At 41.2% G+C, this 16,254-nt stretch overlaps 1 protein-coding gene across 1 annotated transcript in view; it reads left to right on the top strand.

Annotated features, from left to right (window-relative positions):
• The window catches only part of PANK4 (pantothenate kinase 4 (inactive)), a 482,323-nt gene extending 467,478 nt beyond the window's left edge, over nucleotides 1-14,845 (top strand). Inside the window, exon 19 of the mRNA XM_086921549.1 lies at nucleotides 14,313-14,845. Within this exon, the coding sequence (XP_086777675.1) occupies nucleotides 14,313-14,526 (214 nt within the window). The 3' untranslated portion in view covers nucleotides 14,527-14,845. The remainder of the gene's footprint in view (nucleotides 1-14,312) is intronic.
• Nucleotides 14,846-16,254: the final 1,409 nt, after the last annotated feature.

Genomic DNA, 16,254 nt, shown 5'->3' with positions numbered 1-16,254 from the left:
CCCCAAGAACTCCGGCACAGTTCTCTCGCCCGCAGTGCAGCCGCGGGGGGAGAGAAGCGCAGGAATCGGGGCTCGAGCTGAGCTGGGCCGGAGGAGCTACGGGAGGAAGCGTCCGCTCACCCCGCCATCTTGGCCACGCCCCCCTATTTGCTGCTTTTAATACCTTGTTCCACCTCTTTTAAGGTAATATTTAACGGTACAATAGGACAGGTACATGAATTAGTAGAATCATTAGTAGTAAAATTTACTGATTTAAAAATTCTGGAAAAATGAGCAACCCATGCCTCACTGCTTAACATGGGACATAAATTCAGGAACAGCCTTGTCTTTTAAGAAAGGAGAATTGACTGTTTCCCAGAACAGTTGGCAATTTGATGTGTCTGCGGCCAAAGCGAGTTTGTACCAGGCCTCCTGTTGTAACTCTCTCTTCCTCAGTTTGAGTCTGGATTTATAGTCCAATCTTAATTTCTTTACAAGCATCAAATCTCTGGTGCTACTGGACAGTGCTTGTTTCAACTGGTTAAGTGAGAGGGTACAGGCATGGTTAAACCATCCTCTGTTCAGGGTAAATTTCTTGTTAGATGTCGTAGTCCGGATTAAATCAATAGTATTATTTATTTTATGAAAATACGTTAAAATCAGTGCAGGCTCACTTCTGAATTCCAAATTCTCAGAAATCTCGATAAAAGTCTGTAACAATATTTTTTAACACCCTATCTGGGTTAACCCCTTTCCATTTGATTCTTGTGCCGTTAGGTCTACATGGGTCGATATTTCCCACAGTAATTTTTGTTATTACAGGTCGGTTTTCCCATACAGCTACTTTCTTTATGATACAATTATGGTCGCTAAGTAGAGATTCTTCGATCCTGGGGGTGGTACATAAGGGGATAATATTAGCCGATATCAATACATGGTCAATGACTGAATTTGCATTTCTACCTGTAAAGGTAGGGACCGGTTTCCCCATCCCATCACTTCTCCTCAGCCGATTTGGGCGCTGACGAGGGAAGCTACAGAGCCGGCATTTTGGGGGAAGTTTCGGGGTCGAGGTGTAGTTGTTGCCCTCTCCCGCCCTCACCAGGATAAAATGGCTTTACCTGCCCGGAAGCGCTGCGGGCGCGCCGCTGGTGCGTTAAAGGGAAGCCTGTCTGCGCTCGTCCGCGACCAGAAAGCAGCCGGGGCCGGACACTCTGCCCGATATAACACCATCCATAGGACTATATAGCCAGAGGGAGATACTTTAACTTACATGCTGAAGATGTCTCTTGTCCCCTCAGCTCGAATTTCCTCTCCACTCTACCAGCCTGTGATCTGGTCCAACTAGTAGTTCTCCCCACTCATAAAGCTGGTCACACATTGTACTTAATTTGCTCTGATCTTCCTGATATCTCGGTTGATGACCCCATACCAGTCATATGGTCTGACCATTATCTTATTCCCTTCTCTATCCAAATGACCCATTATGATAGACCCTCTTTGACCCCCAAGTAGTCAGGTAGAAACTGGAGTAAAATATCTCCTGCATCCCTTCAAGAGCACTTAAGACTCTAGTCTGCTTCCCGCCTCTGATCTGGGCTTCAGTATCTCCAACCTTAATGATTGGTTGGGCAAGGCAATCGATTCACTGGCTCCTCTAAGGCCAGTTAAAACCTTCATGTCTTCTCCTGCAGCCCCCTGGTATTCGGAGGAATTGAGACAGAAAACGTCCGCCTGCAAAGTATTGGAACGCCGCTGGAGACTGAAGTATTCAACAGAAAGTAAAATTGAGTAACGTATTGCCCTCAAAGAGTACCGTAAACTAATCGTAAAACAAGAAAAGTTTATCAGATAAAATTGATAAAGCCAGTAACGCCCCCAGAGAGATCTTTAGAATGGTCAGATCTTTTACTGACCCACAGGCCTTGAATCGGCATCAGCCGGTATCTCAATCTCTTTGCACCCAACTCTCCGAGTTTTTTGAGGAGAAAATTGCTCTTATTTATGCCTCTTTTTGCTTCCAGGGATAGCTCTGATATCAAGGAGGAATTGATGGACTATAATACCTCTGCTCCAGTCCTCACGGAATTTTCTGAAATACCTGAAGCAACTTCCCTCCAGGAATTGCTCAAATGCAAATCTGGCTCTCCCAGTGATCTCTGGCCAGCAAAACAATACAAAGCATTAGCAGCACTTCTCAATCCCCATCTGAACCCCATATGGAATGCTTCCCTGAGTTCTGGTATTTATTCTGAAGCATGGAAACACGCATTTCTAGTTCTGATCTTAAAAAAAAGCTAATGCGGATCCAGAGATCCCGGGGAACTATAGGCCGATCTCTCTCCTCCCCGCCCCGGCCAAGATTTTGGAAAAACTAGCCCATCAGCAAATTGCTAGTTTTGTAGAGAACCAGGGTCTCCTTCATGATTCCCAGCACGGATTTCGTTCGGGCTTCAGTACGGAGTCGGCCCTGATCGAAATGTCGCATTCTGTACGATGGACACTTGACCGGGGCTCGAGGGCGGTGTTGGTGCTGCTGGATTTGTCAGCAGCATTTGACACCGTCTCTCACCCTCACCCCATTGAGACGGTTGAGTACTATTGGAATCCAGGGTACGGTTCCTAAATGGATTGCTTCATTCCTTTCGGATCGTAAGCAACAGGTTCACACCCCCCCCCCCCCCCCCCCCCCCCCATACATCCTCAGTTAAGCCTCTCAAATGGGGTGTCCCTCAGGGCTCCTTGTTGAGCCCCCTCCTGTTTAATGTGTACTTTACCCCTTTAGCTGAAATGATTTCTCATTCGGGCATTAAAATAACATCATATGCTGATGATATTCAGCTGCTTTTTACTTTTGATGAGCCAACTTCCACCACTTTTGATCCCCTTAAGTTGTGCCTTAGGAATATTGCCAAATGGATGGATTTGAACTTCCTCAGCATCAACGCTGGAAAAACTGAGGTTTTGTTTTTCGACCAACCATCTCCATTCGACTCCAATCTATGGTGGCTGGAAGATCTGAGCCAGGCTCCTCTTCTGAAGGACTGTCAGAAACCTGGGGGTCCGATGGGACCATTGTTTATCCTTCGTGAATCCGTTTCAAATAGTATCTGCTGCATGTTTATCTAAAATCAAAATGATAAAAATGCTCAAACTATCTACCCAGCGACAACCGTAAAACCATAGTCCATGCACTTATAATCTCGCATCTCGACTATGCTAACGGATTATATCTGGGTCTGACAGCAGGCCTGTGCCACAGACTCCAGACAGTGCAAAATGCAGCCGCCCGTTTGATCGGGGGTATTACGCTTAGGCAACATATCTCCTCTTACCTGCGAAAATTGCACTGGCTCCCCGTCTCTAAGCGAATTGAGTTTAAAGCTATGACTCTGGCATACCGGACGACAAAAGGCAAAGGCCCAGCCCATCTCAGGTCAAGTCTCCGCCCATACAGCAACTCCAGAGGCCTCCGTTCAAACACCAAGCTGTTACTAGTGACCCCCAGATTCAAAAAGGCCCGATCGGGAGGTAAAACATTTGAGGTATGTGCCACCCAGCGCTGGAACAAGCTTCCGCTGCACCTTCGTATGAGCCAATCGGAACTTGAATTCTGCAGAGCCTTAAAAACCTTTTTATTCTGCCTGTAAGGCTCTGTTTTGGACCATCTGCCGTTTGTTCAATCAGCGCCGGGACACCCCGTTGGGGCAGCTGCGCGCTTTACAAAATACACAAATAATAATCTCTAGCACACTGCATTATGTCCAAATCAAAATTCGCCATAATCATGTTAAGTGTATCTCCATACTGATTATGCTGGAAATGCATACAGTCATCACCTGTATCATTCCTGAACCCACAGACCCTAGTGGTAGACAGAGGGCATATAGATGTTTTAAAATCTCCAACCCAAATTATGTCAAAATTAACATCCTCTTCTGAGCCCAATTTGCCAATAACATTCTCCAGTTCTATAACTACTTTATGCCGTGTACAATCAAAAAGGTTATTATAGAAATTAATTAAGAGAACATCCCGGCCATTTTTTTTGGTGTAACCATAGTACCTGTGAATGACACCAGATGTTAATAAATCCTTTAACATCTATAGGCAGATTGATTGACAGGGGAATTAAGAGCCCACCCTTTGCTCTACCAGCCAAAGAACACAGAGCAGGTAAATCAAAAGCAACAAACCCCTCAAAGTTAACAAGGTCTGTGCACCAAGTCTCCTGGAGACAAATAATATTGTGGGTATGGAAAAAGTCCATCCACCCTAGCATATCCCTTTTTTTAGTCCGCCCTGCAATGTTCCAAGTGGCTATAGAGAGCCCACTAGCTTAGCATGCAGGTTCTATTTCTACCAAGTGACCTATATTACCCTCAGGGGTTGCCCCTTGCTCTATGCCAGGATCCCTTTCGTCAGAGGTATACGTTGCTCCCCGTAAACTTGCCTGACCCACTGGTCCGTGTCCCGCTATGATTTCAGCCCCTAGTTCGCCAATGCCCCTACTATCCACCATTCCCTCTGTATGGTGGTCTAGGTCCTGTCAATCATTCTCCTCAAGGGTACTGAGTGATTGGAATCGAATGTATATAGGTACAGTAAAATGCGTCTGGAGTGGTAAAGCCCAGTTGGTTCTTTGGCGTTCCTGAGTTGACCCTCTAGGGGCCCTTGTTTTAAATGGCTATAGAAGAAACCAAGTGGGAGTAATGAGGTACTAGAATCGTTAGCTGGCAAGACTAATACTCTATTCAGAGCAATCCTGGCATAATGTGGGTTCTTGAAGTTAAGTTGATAACACAATCACCCTGTATAGATTTCTTTAAAGGGCCTATCCAGTTGACTCTTCTTGTTGTAAGAATCTGATCTGCGCAATTAACCAGGTAGACACAGTTGTGGTTAAGCCAATGCACCGTTTTATTTTTAAGATTCGTTTTAGGACAAGCTAAGAGGGGGGACATTCACCAAAACTGCCACATACGGAGAGCATTCGGGGGGTAGATTGATGGTACTATTTCATTTTCCCTCCTCTGATTTTTTCCCTACCCTGGTATTAATCCCCGGAATATTCTCCTTACTACTTATATCTAGGTTTCGTACATCACAGGTATGGTTACTCCCTGTCAATTGCATTGTGTGGCCGAGACAGGTTAAATTATCGCCCGTAACTGAAACTTGTGCATTAGGGTTAATACTGGCCCTCACATTCCTATGGGTATCAGACACTGCTCCCAAGGCAACTGCTGTTCCTGGATTACTACCATTTTGAGAGCCTTCCTGCCGTCTAATTGTAGTTACTTTAAGTAGCTCATTGTGATTGTTCAATTCCCCACTAAGCCTAGATACTTCCCCATTTATTTTGTCTATTTTATCATGTAGTGGTTTGAGGTATGTTTCAATTTTAACAGCCAGGGCATTAATGATCTGATTAACCTGTGCATCATTCAGTGACCCCATACTAGGTGGTTGCTCCCCTGTACAAAGGGGGGTTGGAATTTTAGTACCTTTTGTGATCATCCCCTGTTTTGGCTGTGGCTTCTTACAACTCCTTTTCTTTCTTGGGGTAAGCACTTGTTAGTTAACGGCATACAATAGGCTTCTCTACTTTCCGAGGAATTCAGAGCAGCGTCTAGGTTTACACAATCCACAATAGGGGTAATATCTTGATCATTAATCACATTAGGCTCCACATGGGAATCTTTCGAGCTTACTGGTTCCGGCAGGCTGCCTAATCCTAATGAAAGGCGGTGTTCAGCCCTATCTATTTCGACACTAATGGCGCTCACTGCCTTTTCAAGGTACGTATCGATGGTAGAACCCGTGGGCACAATTATATTTCTGTTTCCTTTACGTTTCAACAGATTATGTGTGGCGTATGTAGCAAAATACTACTGATACTAATATCGGCAGGATGAACTCCAGTACCCACGTGTAGAGAAATAGGTATTACAAAAAACCTGCAGCTTAAAACAACCAAAGGATCATACTTTGTTTCCAACTAATAAAACAAAAACGATGCAGGGAGAAATATTTCAAATGGGCATGAATATCCTATTCACATTATCATAATATCAAAGCTTATTGATTGATTAATAGACCGTTAAAAATAAAACAAATTGGTGACACAATCATACGAACTATGGTAGCCATGTTTGCCTACTGGAAAATAGACTGTTAATCTATACAGGTCTGATCATGTCCGGCTACTTCTGGTCTCCAGCAGTCCAAGCTAAATAATTTGGTACGAAAACCAAGGGAAATGGCCCTGCTCAGCCTCGGCCTGTCTCAGACGGGTTCCGTCCGCGCGTGTGTCCCGCGGTGCAGGAGTGTGCAGGGCGATTTGTAGCACCCCCGGCGCTCTCTGATGACATTGCGGCCGTGCGCGGCCGTTCGGGGGCTCTGGGATCCGTAGTCCGCCCAGCAGCAACCGGCAAAATCAGGACCCCTTTCATTTTTTCCATTTTCAAATGTCCGTCTTGGCTACAGCTTTGGTGTTCTACTTAGTCATATACATACAACATAAAATCCATCCGAAAACATCAGCATCATAGGGTAAGAACATATGCAACTATTTAGGCTTCATTTGCAATTCACACCCTTTTTAAACTGCTTATAAAACCAGTTTGCAAAGCTATTGAGTGCCAACACTTCCAAGCAATGAAAAGAAGACCTGTTAATCGTTGTTCTGATTTTATGGCTCTTAATCTCCCAAATAGGGCTCCTGTAGGTGACTGCAAACAATCAGTTTGTGTCTTTAGTGGATCCCTAAAGTCAGACCCCTCTAACGCATGAAACCAGTGTTAAAAATAGGAAATCAAAACACTAAAAACCCGTAAGCACCAACCCTTAAAAATAATGTTTTTAAAATAAAACCTGAACTGGTTTTCTAACCCTAAGACTGAAAAAAAGAAAAACCTTTTTGATGAATTTTGTGGAAGCTAGCTATATTGTATGTAATCTTTCAGTTTCTCTAAATTCTGGCTGTCAGGTAGCATGCCCTAGAAGACCAGTCTATCACAAAGCACGTCTTTTACTCATTGGAGATGGCACACATCCTCAAGCCATCCAGATTATTTTTGAAGAGATGAAGAATGTTTATCGCTCTCTCGATTATGATATATTGACAGTCCAATTTGTGATATCGGTCTATTTAAATAATGCATAATCATTTGAGGAATATTGCTGTTTGCATCAATTGATTAATTTTCTTTTTTTCCTATTAATAGATGACAAATTTAGCGTGGGACGTCTCACTTTTATGCTTTCCAGTGTTAATTAGGAACTGATTGAACACAATTTGCTAGGAACAGAAAGTAGCCAAGATAGCTATAAATTACATGGCATTCGTTAAGATTATTTAAAAGTCATTTTACTACCTCTTCCCACTCTTAAATGTCCCAAATGGAAGTTCCAGACTTCACATTACACTAGAAGAAACTACTTATTTACATACATCTAACAACGTCGTCCTTTATTAGTGTATCAGGCACCTTAATCACAATGTTTGAAGCAAATGCTAATATAGCAAGAGCTGAATTGGCTATTTTGCGTGTTATTGCATATGCAAAAAAACAAAGCAAATATAAGCTATGCATGGCAGCAGGCACTTCCAAAGGCACTCTCCAAAGAGTCTTCATCTTAGAAAATCAGTGGTCGATTTTTAATAAATAAACCTCTTCAGAGGTTTGACTCTCAAAATGGTGGCACTCTTGAACCCTGTTGCAGTGCCTTACAATGTCTCTCTTAACTTACCACGGCAGTAGTCTGTGTTTGTTTCCATAAAATGCAGAGCAGTACCCTTAGGACAGAACAGCTGAAGAAATTGATATACAATGTATATCAATTAGAACGCAGCTTTATTTAGACATAGCATTTTGTCGGCATCTCCAAGTTGTGCAAAAAAACATAGCATCTCTACAAGATCTAAAAGGAGAAATGTAACTGTTTAGGTAAGTGATCTGGACAAAAATATGCTTGATTTCTTCGGAGAACTACAGATTCTTTTAAAATGAGCAATTTGCTCAAATACGCCCTAGTAACCAAACGTTTATCTTAATCGTTGATAAAAGTATCAAGGCAAGCTTTAAAAGTACCCGCCTTCTTTGCTGATGGGGACATGTACTTTGACAGTCCTCGCCTGACAACAAGAGCTTGAGCAATCCTTTGCTTTTAGCGTTTGGGAAAGGCTTTCAGGATTATGGAACAACTACTTAAAATCTCGAACTAGTAAATCTTTTCTCAGTTTATTTAATTTGGGATACTTTTGAATGTTCCCTAGATTGGAGAGACCTTCTATAAATGTGACTGCTATGTGTGGATAACGTGCGTGCAACATAATTCAGTAGTACAGAAGACTCGAGTATCAGACAGTCTATAATAGATGGGTCGCCAGCTTGCACGGGAAACCCCAAAGCATTTGTAGCAAGGAGTCACTCCGGAACCTTTTATGAAATACATTTCGGGTCAAAGGAGTCATCTTCTTCACAGCTTTGATGTGTGGCGTCACAAGGAACGCACCTGAGGGAACGTGTTATTGGTGTTTGCAGTCAGAGGAAAGATTAGCTGGGCTGCAGATGCTGCCACCGTACTGTCTTGTGGAAGGTAGAAGTGAGGGAGCATGTGCCAGTGGTCCTGAAAGACAATTGAGTTTGGGTGGTTGCAGGTTAGAATCACTTGCGATCATACACTTGGAGTTCTTCAAGCAGGGGGAGTGTTTCCTGTACTGGTGATGGTTGTAGGACAAGAGTTCATACAACTGCTTTTTTGTGTGTTAATCTGGAGGTAGATTGTTGCAGAATGCACTATCGTATTTCTGAAATGTGTCGAGTATAGTGTGGGAGTTTGTTGTGAATTAATGATATATTGTGTAGTATGTGGTGTTAGACGTATAGGATAGTGCCAAGTTTGTGTTGAGTTGGAGTGTGTGAAATTTGTGTAATTTCCTTTTGCCATCATGTTCAATACAAAAAAAAAGTGTGTATATATATATATATATATATATATATATATATATTCACTGAAAAAACCATAGGTTTCACACCAGTTATAGTTAGGAATTAGCATTTAAAAAACCTATCAAATTCACTGAAAAAACCATAGGTTTAACACCAGTTATAGTTAGCTGGAAATTTTACTGACATAAAACCATTGAAATTCCCACGTTATAGTTAGTTGGACTCACTATAACTTGCACGTGTAATGCACTGATGACACCATCCCGTGAATGTGTGTCTTTCAGATAAATAAATATGTTTTATATATGTATGTTAAGGTTGATGGAAGAATATTTGTTTAAATTATTGTCTTAATGGATGTTTTTTTTTAAAAAAATGATTGGATATCTGCCTTATTAAGTGTATCTTAGTGAATACATATATTAGCGAGTGAAAGTAGGTCAGTCTCTCTGTCATCAGTGATGTCATGTGATATCACTGACCATGTCATGAGTGATGTAATATGTGATGTCATCAGCAGTGCATTACACGTGCAAGTTATAGTGAGTCCAACTAACTATAACGTGGGAATTTCAATGGTTTTATGTCAGTAAAATTTCCAGCTAACTATAACTGGTGTTAAACCTATGTTTTTTTCAGTGAATTTGATAGGTTTTTTAAATGCTAATTCCTAACTATAACTGGTGTGAAACCTATGGTTTTTTCAGTGAATTTCATAGGTTTTTTAAATGCTAATTCCTTTCTATATCGAGTTTCTAACCTTTTTTTTTTTTTTTACAATTTGCTGTTTTTTTGTAAGTATTCATTTTTTTTTAATATAATTTTTTTCTTTTGCGCTCTGGGTGCGCGCTCCGGGAAGCTTTCAGCTAAGCTCTCCGGTAAGCTTTCCGGTGAGCTCACCTGAAAGCGCACCCAGAGCGCTACTGTCGTTCGTGAAAAAAAATATGAATGAAAAGTTAATAATAATGCAAAACATTTCGTACCATACAAATAAAATCAGTTTTTTTATATAAGGAAAATGATTATGCATTTCTGTAAAAGTTTGATGACGTCACTTCGGCGCGCAACGTAAGTGCCCTCGGAAGCGCCTACGTTCGCGCCGCGTAAAAGCACCCAGAAGCGCCTACGATCGCGCCACGTTTGCGCCCCGGAAGCGCCTGCGATCGCGCCGCGTAAACGCACCCAGAAGTGCTCCGGAGCGCGCAGCGTAAGCGCGTCGGGTCATGTGACCCTAAAATAACACTTTTCATTGGTTGCTAACAGTTTTTTTTACAAAGAATGAAATCCCCACCCATTTCCTTCACTATTGCTTTGTACTTGGAGAGAGCAAGAGCTGTTCTGTGTACTATCTTCATCTCCTACTTTCCTGATCTACAGCAATGGCTGCAAGAGAGTCATCCAGCAGTGATTCCGAGGCATTTTTAGAGGAGGACCCTCCTAGGTAGAAGAAAAAAATTCATTTCATCTGGAAATTTTATAACATCCCTGAAGGACAAAAAAAAGTCAACGCTCCAAAAGTAACCTGCAAAATATGTGGTAGTACTTTATCCAGAGGCAATCCTCTGAAAAAATATAGTTTTGGAAATGCCAATTTAATCAGGCATGTCAAAAGAAGACACCCAAACAACTTTGCGAGGGAGAGTGTCAGAGAGCTGGCACGGAAATTACCCACAGATGGCGGCAGCACCTCCACTGGTGGAGCAACACCTTCGGGACCATCCCGTAGAAGAATGGTCCCTAACATACAGCCAGAGTTTGCAGGCATCAAATTTCTGTGCACGGAGTGTGACGAACTGCTCTGCTATGGGGAGCAGAGTGTTGAACTCATTGCCCTAAAGAAACAGCAACACCGCTGCCCTGACAGTCCCTAAATTTTCACATTTTTTTGCTCCTGTTGAGCCGTTTTGGAATCCCTGTTTTGTTTTTCCCTTGACAAAAATCAAAAAAAAATATAAAATTGTTTTAAAAAGTCTAAAAAAAAATATAAAACAAAATAAAAAAAAAGTTCTTTTCAGAACTACCTCAAATTTATAAAAAAATGCTATTTTTTTTGTGAAAAAAAATCTGTCATTTTTTATCTCCATGGTACGCTCCCCAGTAAGCTCCCCGGTACGCGTACCGGGTGCGCCCCCAGCGGAAATCGAATTTTTTTTAATTTTTTTTTTTACCCGCAGGACCCTTTTATGGCCCCCACATCAAAACTAGGGGGTCAGAGGGGGTCTACTCTTCCCCCTTATGGTCATTTGCCCCTTTTTTTTTTCAAACCCCTTGTGTCTCGATTTTACCGAGACACAAGATGGTGGCCGCTCCAGACTGTTCAGAATGTTTACAGACACCCAAGAGCCAATCAGCTTTCTGCGCGCAAGTCGCGTGTCGTGCCTGGAGCGCTCTCCGGTGCGCGCACCGGAGAGCGCCTATAGATATATATATTTTTTTGAACCTAAATTACTCAAAATCCACTGGAGCACATATCTTGAGACATAGCAAAGGCACATCGGGCTACCAGTCCCTACAATTTTGCCAAGTTTGCTGTATATCCATTCAGCCGTTCGAGCTAAAAGTGAAATCGACCGCCCTATGGAACTTAACATGGGGAAAACGCGTTTTGGGACCCCCCTTTTATCTCGGCCCCCGCTTGACGTATCCCCCCCAAACTTTCAAGGAAGAACCGGAGCTCGACGAGGCCATTTTCAGGAAATTTTCAGGCAGATTCGTCAACCGGTGCCAAAGTTATTCCAAATAGAATTTTGAGATTTAACATTGAAAAAAATCCTAACTATAACTACCTACTGGCGACCGCCAGTAGAATATATATATATATATATATATATATATATATATATATATATATATATATATATATATACAATGCAAATCTGACATTTAGCCCTATATATAAGAGCAAAATGCATTCTTGCTTCCATTTTGGGCTGGGTTTGTATTTTACAATTTTTTATTTAAAAGCTCTCAAAAACCACAAGTTGTGCTAACAGCCACTCACAGCTAGTGTTGTTCCCGTAATAGGACTTTTATTCAAATGGACTTGAAATTCTAGGACATGGTATAATGGTGTCGTTTTTGGAATTTCCTGTAATGTAATAATGGAAATTGTGTGAAATTACACCAGGGTAATGGAAATTTCAATCTACTTAGTGTTACGTGTTTGGTGAGATGTCTTTTCTCTTTATTTATGAAAGTCCACCACCAGGGTTTCTCCCTGCTCAAAAATGATTATTTGCAGACATATTGATTAGGTTAGGAGTGTTCTGACAACATCTGGAAGAGTCAGATGTAGAAAGGCTAAAATTGAATGACTTTTGCACCGTGTGTTCACGTGAAACTTGATAAGCTGAATATTGTACAGAGTTGAATAAAAATCATTTGCGCTTTCACCACATAGACAGTATCTCAAACTGTGTAGCTAGTTATAGGACTTTGGGTGGGACTGACTTTATTTTTATGGGCCTAAAGTTGACCTTTAACTACTAAAACTCTAATCCAGGTGCTGTAAAGTGTTCATTCTGTCAAGCTTGCTCTCTGAAAATTAATATAATGATGGAACGATCTAGAATCTGATCATCCATACTGGAAGGTTCACTTTTTACCTACAGACTTTGTGTTTACCTACAGACTTTGTGTTTACCTACAGACTTTGTGTTTACCTACAGACTTTGTGTTTACCTACCTACAGACTTTGTGTTTACCTACCTACAGACTTTGTGTTTACCTACCTACAGACTTTGTGTTTACCTACAGACAGACTTTGTGTTTACCTACAGACAGACTTTGTGTTTACAGACAGACTTTGTGTTTACCTACAGACAGACTTTGTGTTTACCTACAGACAGACTTTGTGTTTACCTACAGACTTTGTGTTTACCTACAGACTTTGTGTTTACCTACAGACTTTGTGTTTACCTACAGACTTTGTGTTTACCTACAGACTTTGTGTTTACCTACAGACTTTGTGTTTACCTACAGACTTTGTGTTTACCTACAGACTTTGTGTTTACCTACAGACTTTGTGTTTACCTACAGACTTTGTGTTCACCTACTGACTTTGTGTTCACCTACTGACTTTGTGTTCACGTTATTTTCTTGCTTTAGTAAAAAGTGATATAGGGCATTCTTGGTGAAAGTGAAGTTGTACATCCAAATAGGATTGCCGCACTGGACAATCCCTCATTCATCCTACAATCTGTCTCCGCTATAATGTCCATCATCCTACCTTCTTTTCAAGATGCCTGGCAATGTTGTGGAAAAAACACTTCACAATTTAGAAGCCCCCAAAAATATGGAATAGTTTAGGGCAGATTACAGCAGGAAAAACACTATGTTTTGGTGTGTATGGAAAATTGCTCATTGCAAACACCCATCACCTATTGCATAGTTTCTGGCATCTCCACACTGTTGAGGACAAGCTTTTCTGGCTAAGGTGGCTGAAGTCCCTCATTTGGGTTTGCTTTGACATTTTGTTAAACCAGTTATTCAGTCACATTTTATACCACTTTTTGTCAGAATTGTAGAACACATTTTTTTCTTAAATGCGTGCTTTTTGAAAAATCATCAGACTCCTACTATATGGCAACCTGCTTGGTTGTGCTAATTCGGATTAAACTTTAATTCACCAAAACAATGCCCATCCAGTATTTCCCATTAAATTAGCTGGTTGGACTTTATTTCAGTATGTACCTTCAGTAGTTTTGATCTGGATTTAACTTTTTAAAACATTTGTAGCAATCAGCATTTTGTTGTATTTTGGTAGGTACTGTTTAACCACAAACTATGACTCTTACTCCTGTCCGATTAAAATTGTTAATTGGAATGTATTGTAAGCATATCATTCATATTATAACCGGTGTGTAAGTCTGTACATAGAGTGGACATACATGGCTTTCCTTGACAAGAGGCATTCAAGTGATCTACTCCTATTGTTCTAGTACCTTTATGTGCAGTAAACAAAGTATTGTCATTATTTTAGGGATAATTGCTTTCTATCCCATATGTGAACGGAAATCTATAGGTAACCAGCAAAATCTGTTCATCTTTGTATGGATAGTGAGTATGCAAACAAAAGTTTCCTGCAGCAAATTACTCACATATTTCACAGGATGATGTATCTGAGTAATTCACTATGTTTTATTATGCTGCCCGCATGCACGGGAAGAGATGATTTTTCACTGCCGGTGCCTTTCTGTGTGAATGACTACGCGTTTTGGAACAAACGTTTGAAGTGTTATTGGGACCAGTTTTGTATTGAATGGATCAGGTGCCTAGAAACAGATGTGTCAAAAGTATGGCTGGATTAAACACTTTTGTATTGCAAGATGGTGCCTCGTGGATAGTCCTAAATGGTGATGCTTTCTTCTATTGCAGCCGGTTGGACAAAGGCCTATCGATGCTGGTGAGGGAGCGAAAGACTGATTTAGTCATCATCGAGGGGATGGGTCGTGCTATCCACACCAACTATTACGCAGTCCTCGAATGTGAGAGCCTCAAATTTGCTGTCATCAAAAACTCATGGCTTGCTGATCGTCTAGGAGGCAAGCTCTTCAGCGTTGTTTTTAAGTATGAGGTGCCACCAAAGTGAAAGTATAGCACAACCACCAGGAACGGACTTGCACTAGCATTCACTGCTTCAGTTGTAAAGAATGTATTTTTAATAAACACAGGGAGGAAAGCATTCTAATGCAAATCTATTTATAATGTGCTTTTGTGGAAAAGAAGAGCAATATGCAATTCACTATATGTAAATTTATACATTATGTACGTATGCCATCACATTGTTTATTTTGGTAAGTATCTTAAGGCTACAGTATTTGTGATGAAAATTAATGTTCCTCCATTTTTTGTTAAACAATGAGTTTAAATTTATTGCAGTATCAATTAAATAAATGTATTTTTAAAGATCTGTGTTTAATGTCTCAACAACATATTGGTTTGGTTTTGAATTAGATGATGAAAGGATGTGATCCTCAAGAGATCCCACAACCTCCTTCTAACAACAGATGTTATCCTTCAAGTTGCCCCCAGGATAGCAAATTCTCATGGCCTGTCATTTTCTTATTGCTTTTAGTTGGTTTGCAGTTTTTTGCAGTTGGTGCAATGTTGATTCCTGTCTTTAAAAATAATAATTTTTGTAGTTTTGATATAATCTTTAAGCTCCGTTAGCTCCTTGCCTTGAAACCTTCATGCATACTGGATGAAGTGTTTGAGGATCAGTCTTGTCCATACTGATGTATCCTCCAGGATTGCAGTAGTTCAGTTTACACATTTTTATCAATTGGCCTAAAGAAGTCCAGTCTGCCAGAATGTGGTACATATTTCCTGGTAAATGTGGGATATTGACTTACCGTAATATGGGACATTTGTTTTTAACCACAATGATAATTTCATTAGTTATCTATCCATGGGAATAAAACCTACAATCGCCATCAAAAAGTATTCTACTTGCGATGCCATTGCTTTGTTTTTGCATTGGCTTCACTTTTAAATAAGCTGTTATATTGCTATGTCATAACATAACACTGCAATGACCTGGTCATGCCTGAAAGGTACACAAAGTGTCCCAAAAAAAGCAGAATTCCAGAAGCTATTGTATTTCTGATGGCTACTTCTATCCATAGATTCCTCACCCTATGAATATTCAACAGGTCTCCTTTTGGATCTGAAAACTTTAAAGCTGTTCTCCTTTGTGCCAGTAGGGGTCGTCATGCAGCTCTGTGCCAAATTAGTTCTGTTACGGAAGTGACGAGCACAGTCCTAAATAAATGCCACCCATGCACGGTGGGATAAGTTCTTTTCCATGCCTCCAGAAGCAGATTTGGAGCTTTGCCGTAGTGTTTTGCCAGAGTTTTTTCTCAAAAATTATCCACTGTGCAAGGGAAAATGTCACCCCCTAAAACAATAGGGTTGAAACCATGTAGGGACTGTTGACAGCAGATGTGCCTGCTGCCAGACCATGACTCCAAGTTCTGAGACAAGTGCGCCGAGATGAACCTAAAAACCACATGGAACTGAGACCAAACTTTACGTTGCTATACACAAGAAAACTTCACACTGCGACCTCTCACAGTCAAAACTAATGTCTTGTTCTCGCTCCCAATGTCGCACCCATGGCAGATCACTTAACAGTGAAAGCCTTTGGATAGGTACAAGAAAAAGCACCAAAAAGTTGAACCACGAACTAGGCCCTTCCTCCCACTCTAGAACTTTAGAGGGCACACAGGTGTCAATGTCCCTTCTGGTCTCGCTCCTGATATCTATTGAAGCGGCATCCAAGCTTGGTTACTGTACACCCTAAATTCCCAGGTCTGTT

This window comes from Lissotriton vulgaris, chromosome 5 (genome assembly GCF_964263255.1).
Source record: "Lissotriton vulgaris chromosome 5, aLisVul1.2, whole genome shotgun sequence".
Lineage (NCBI taxonomy): Eukaryota > Metazoa > Chordata > Amphibia > Caudata > Salamandridae > Lissotriton > Lissotriton vulgaris.
This window is presented reverse-complemented; position numbering and strand designations above follow the sequence as displayed.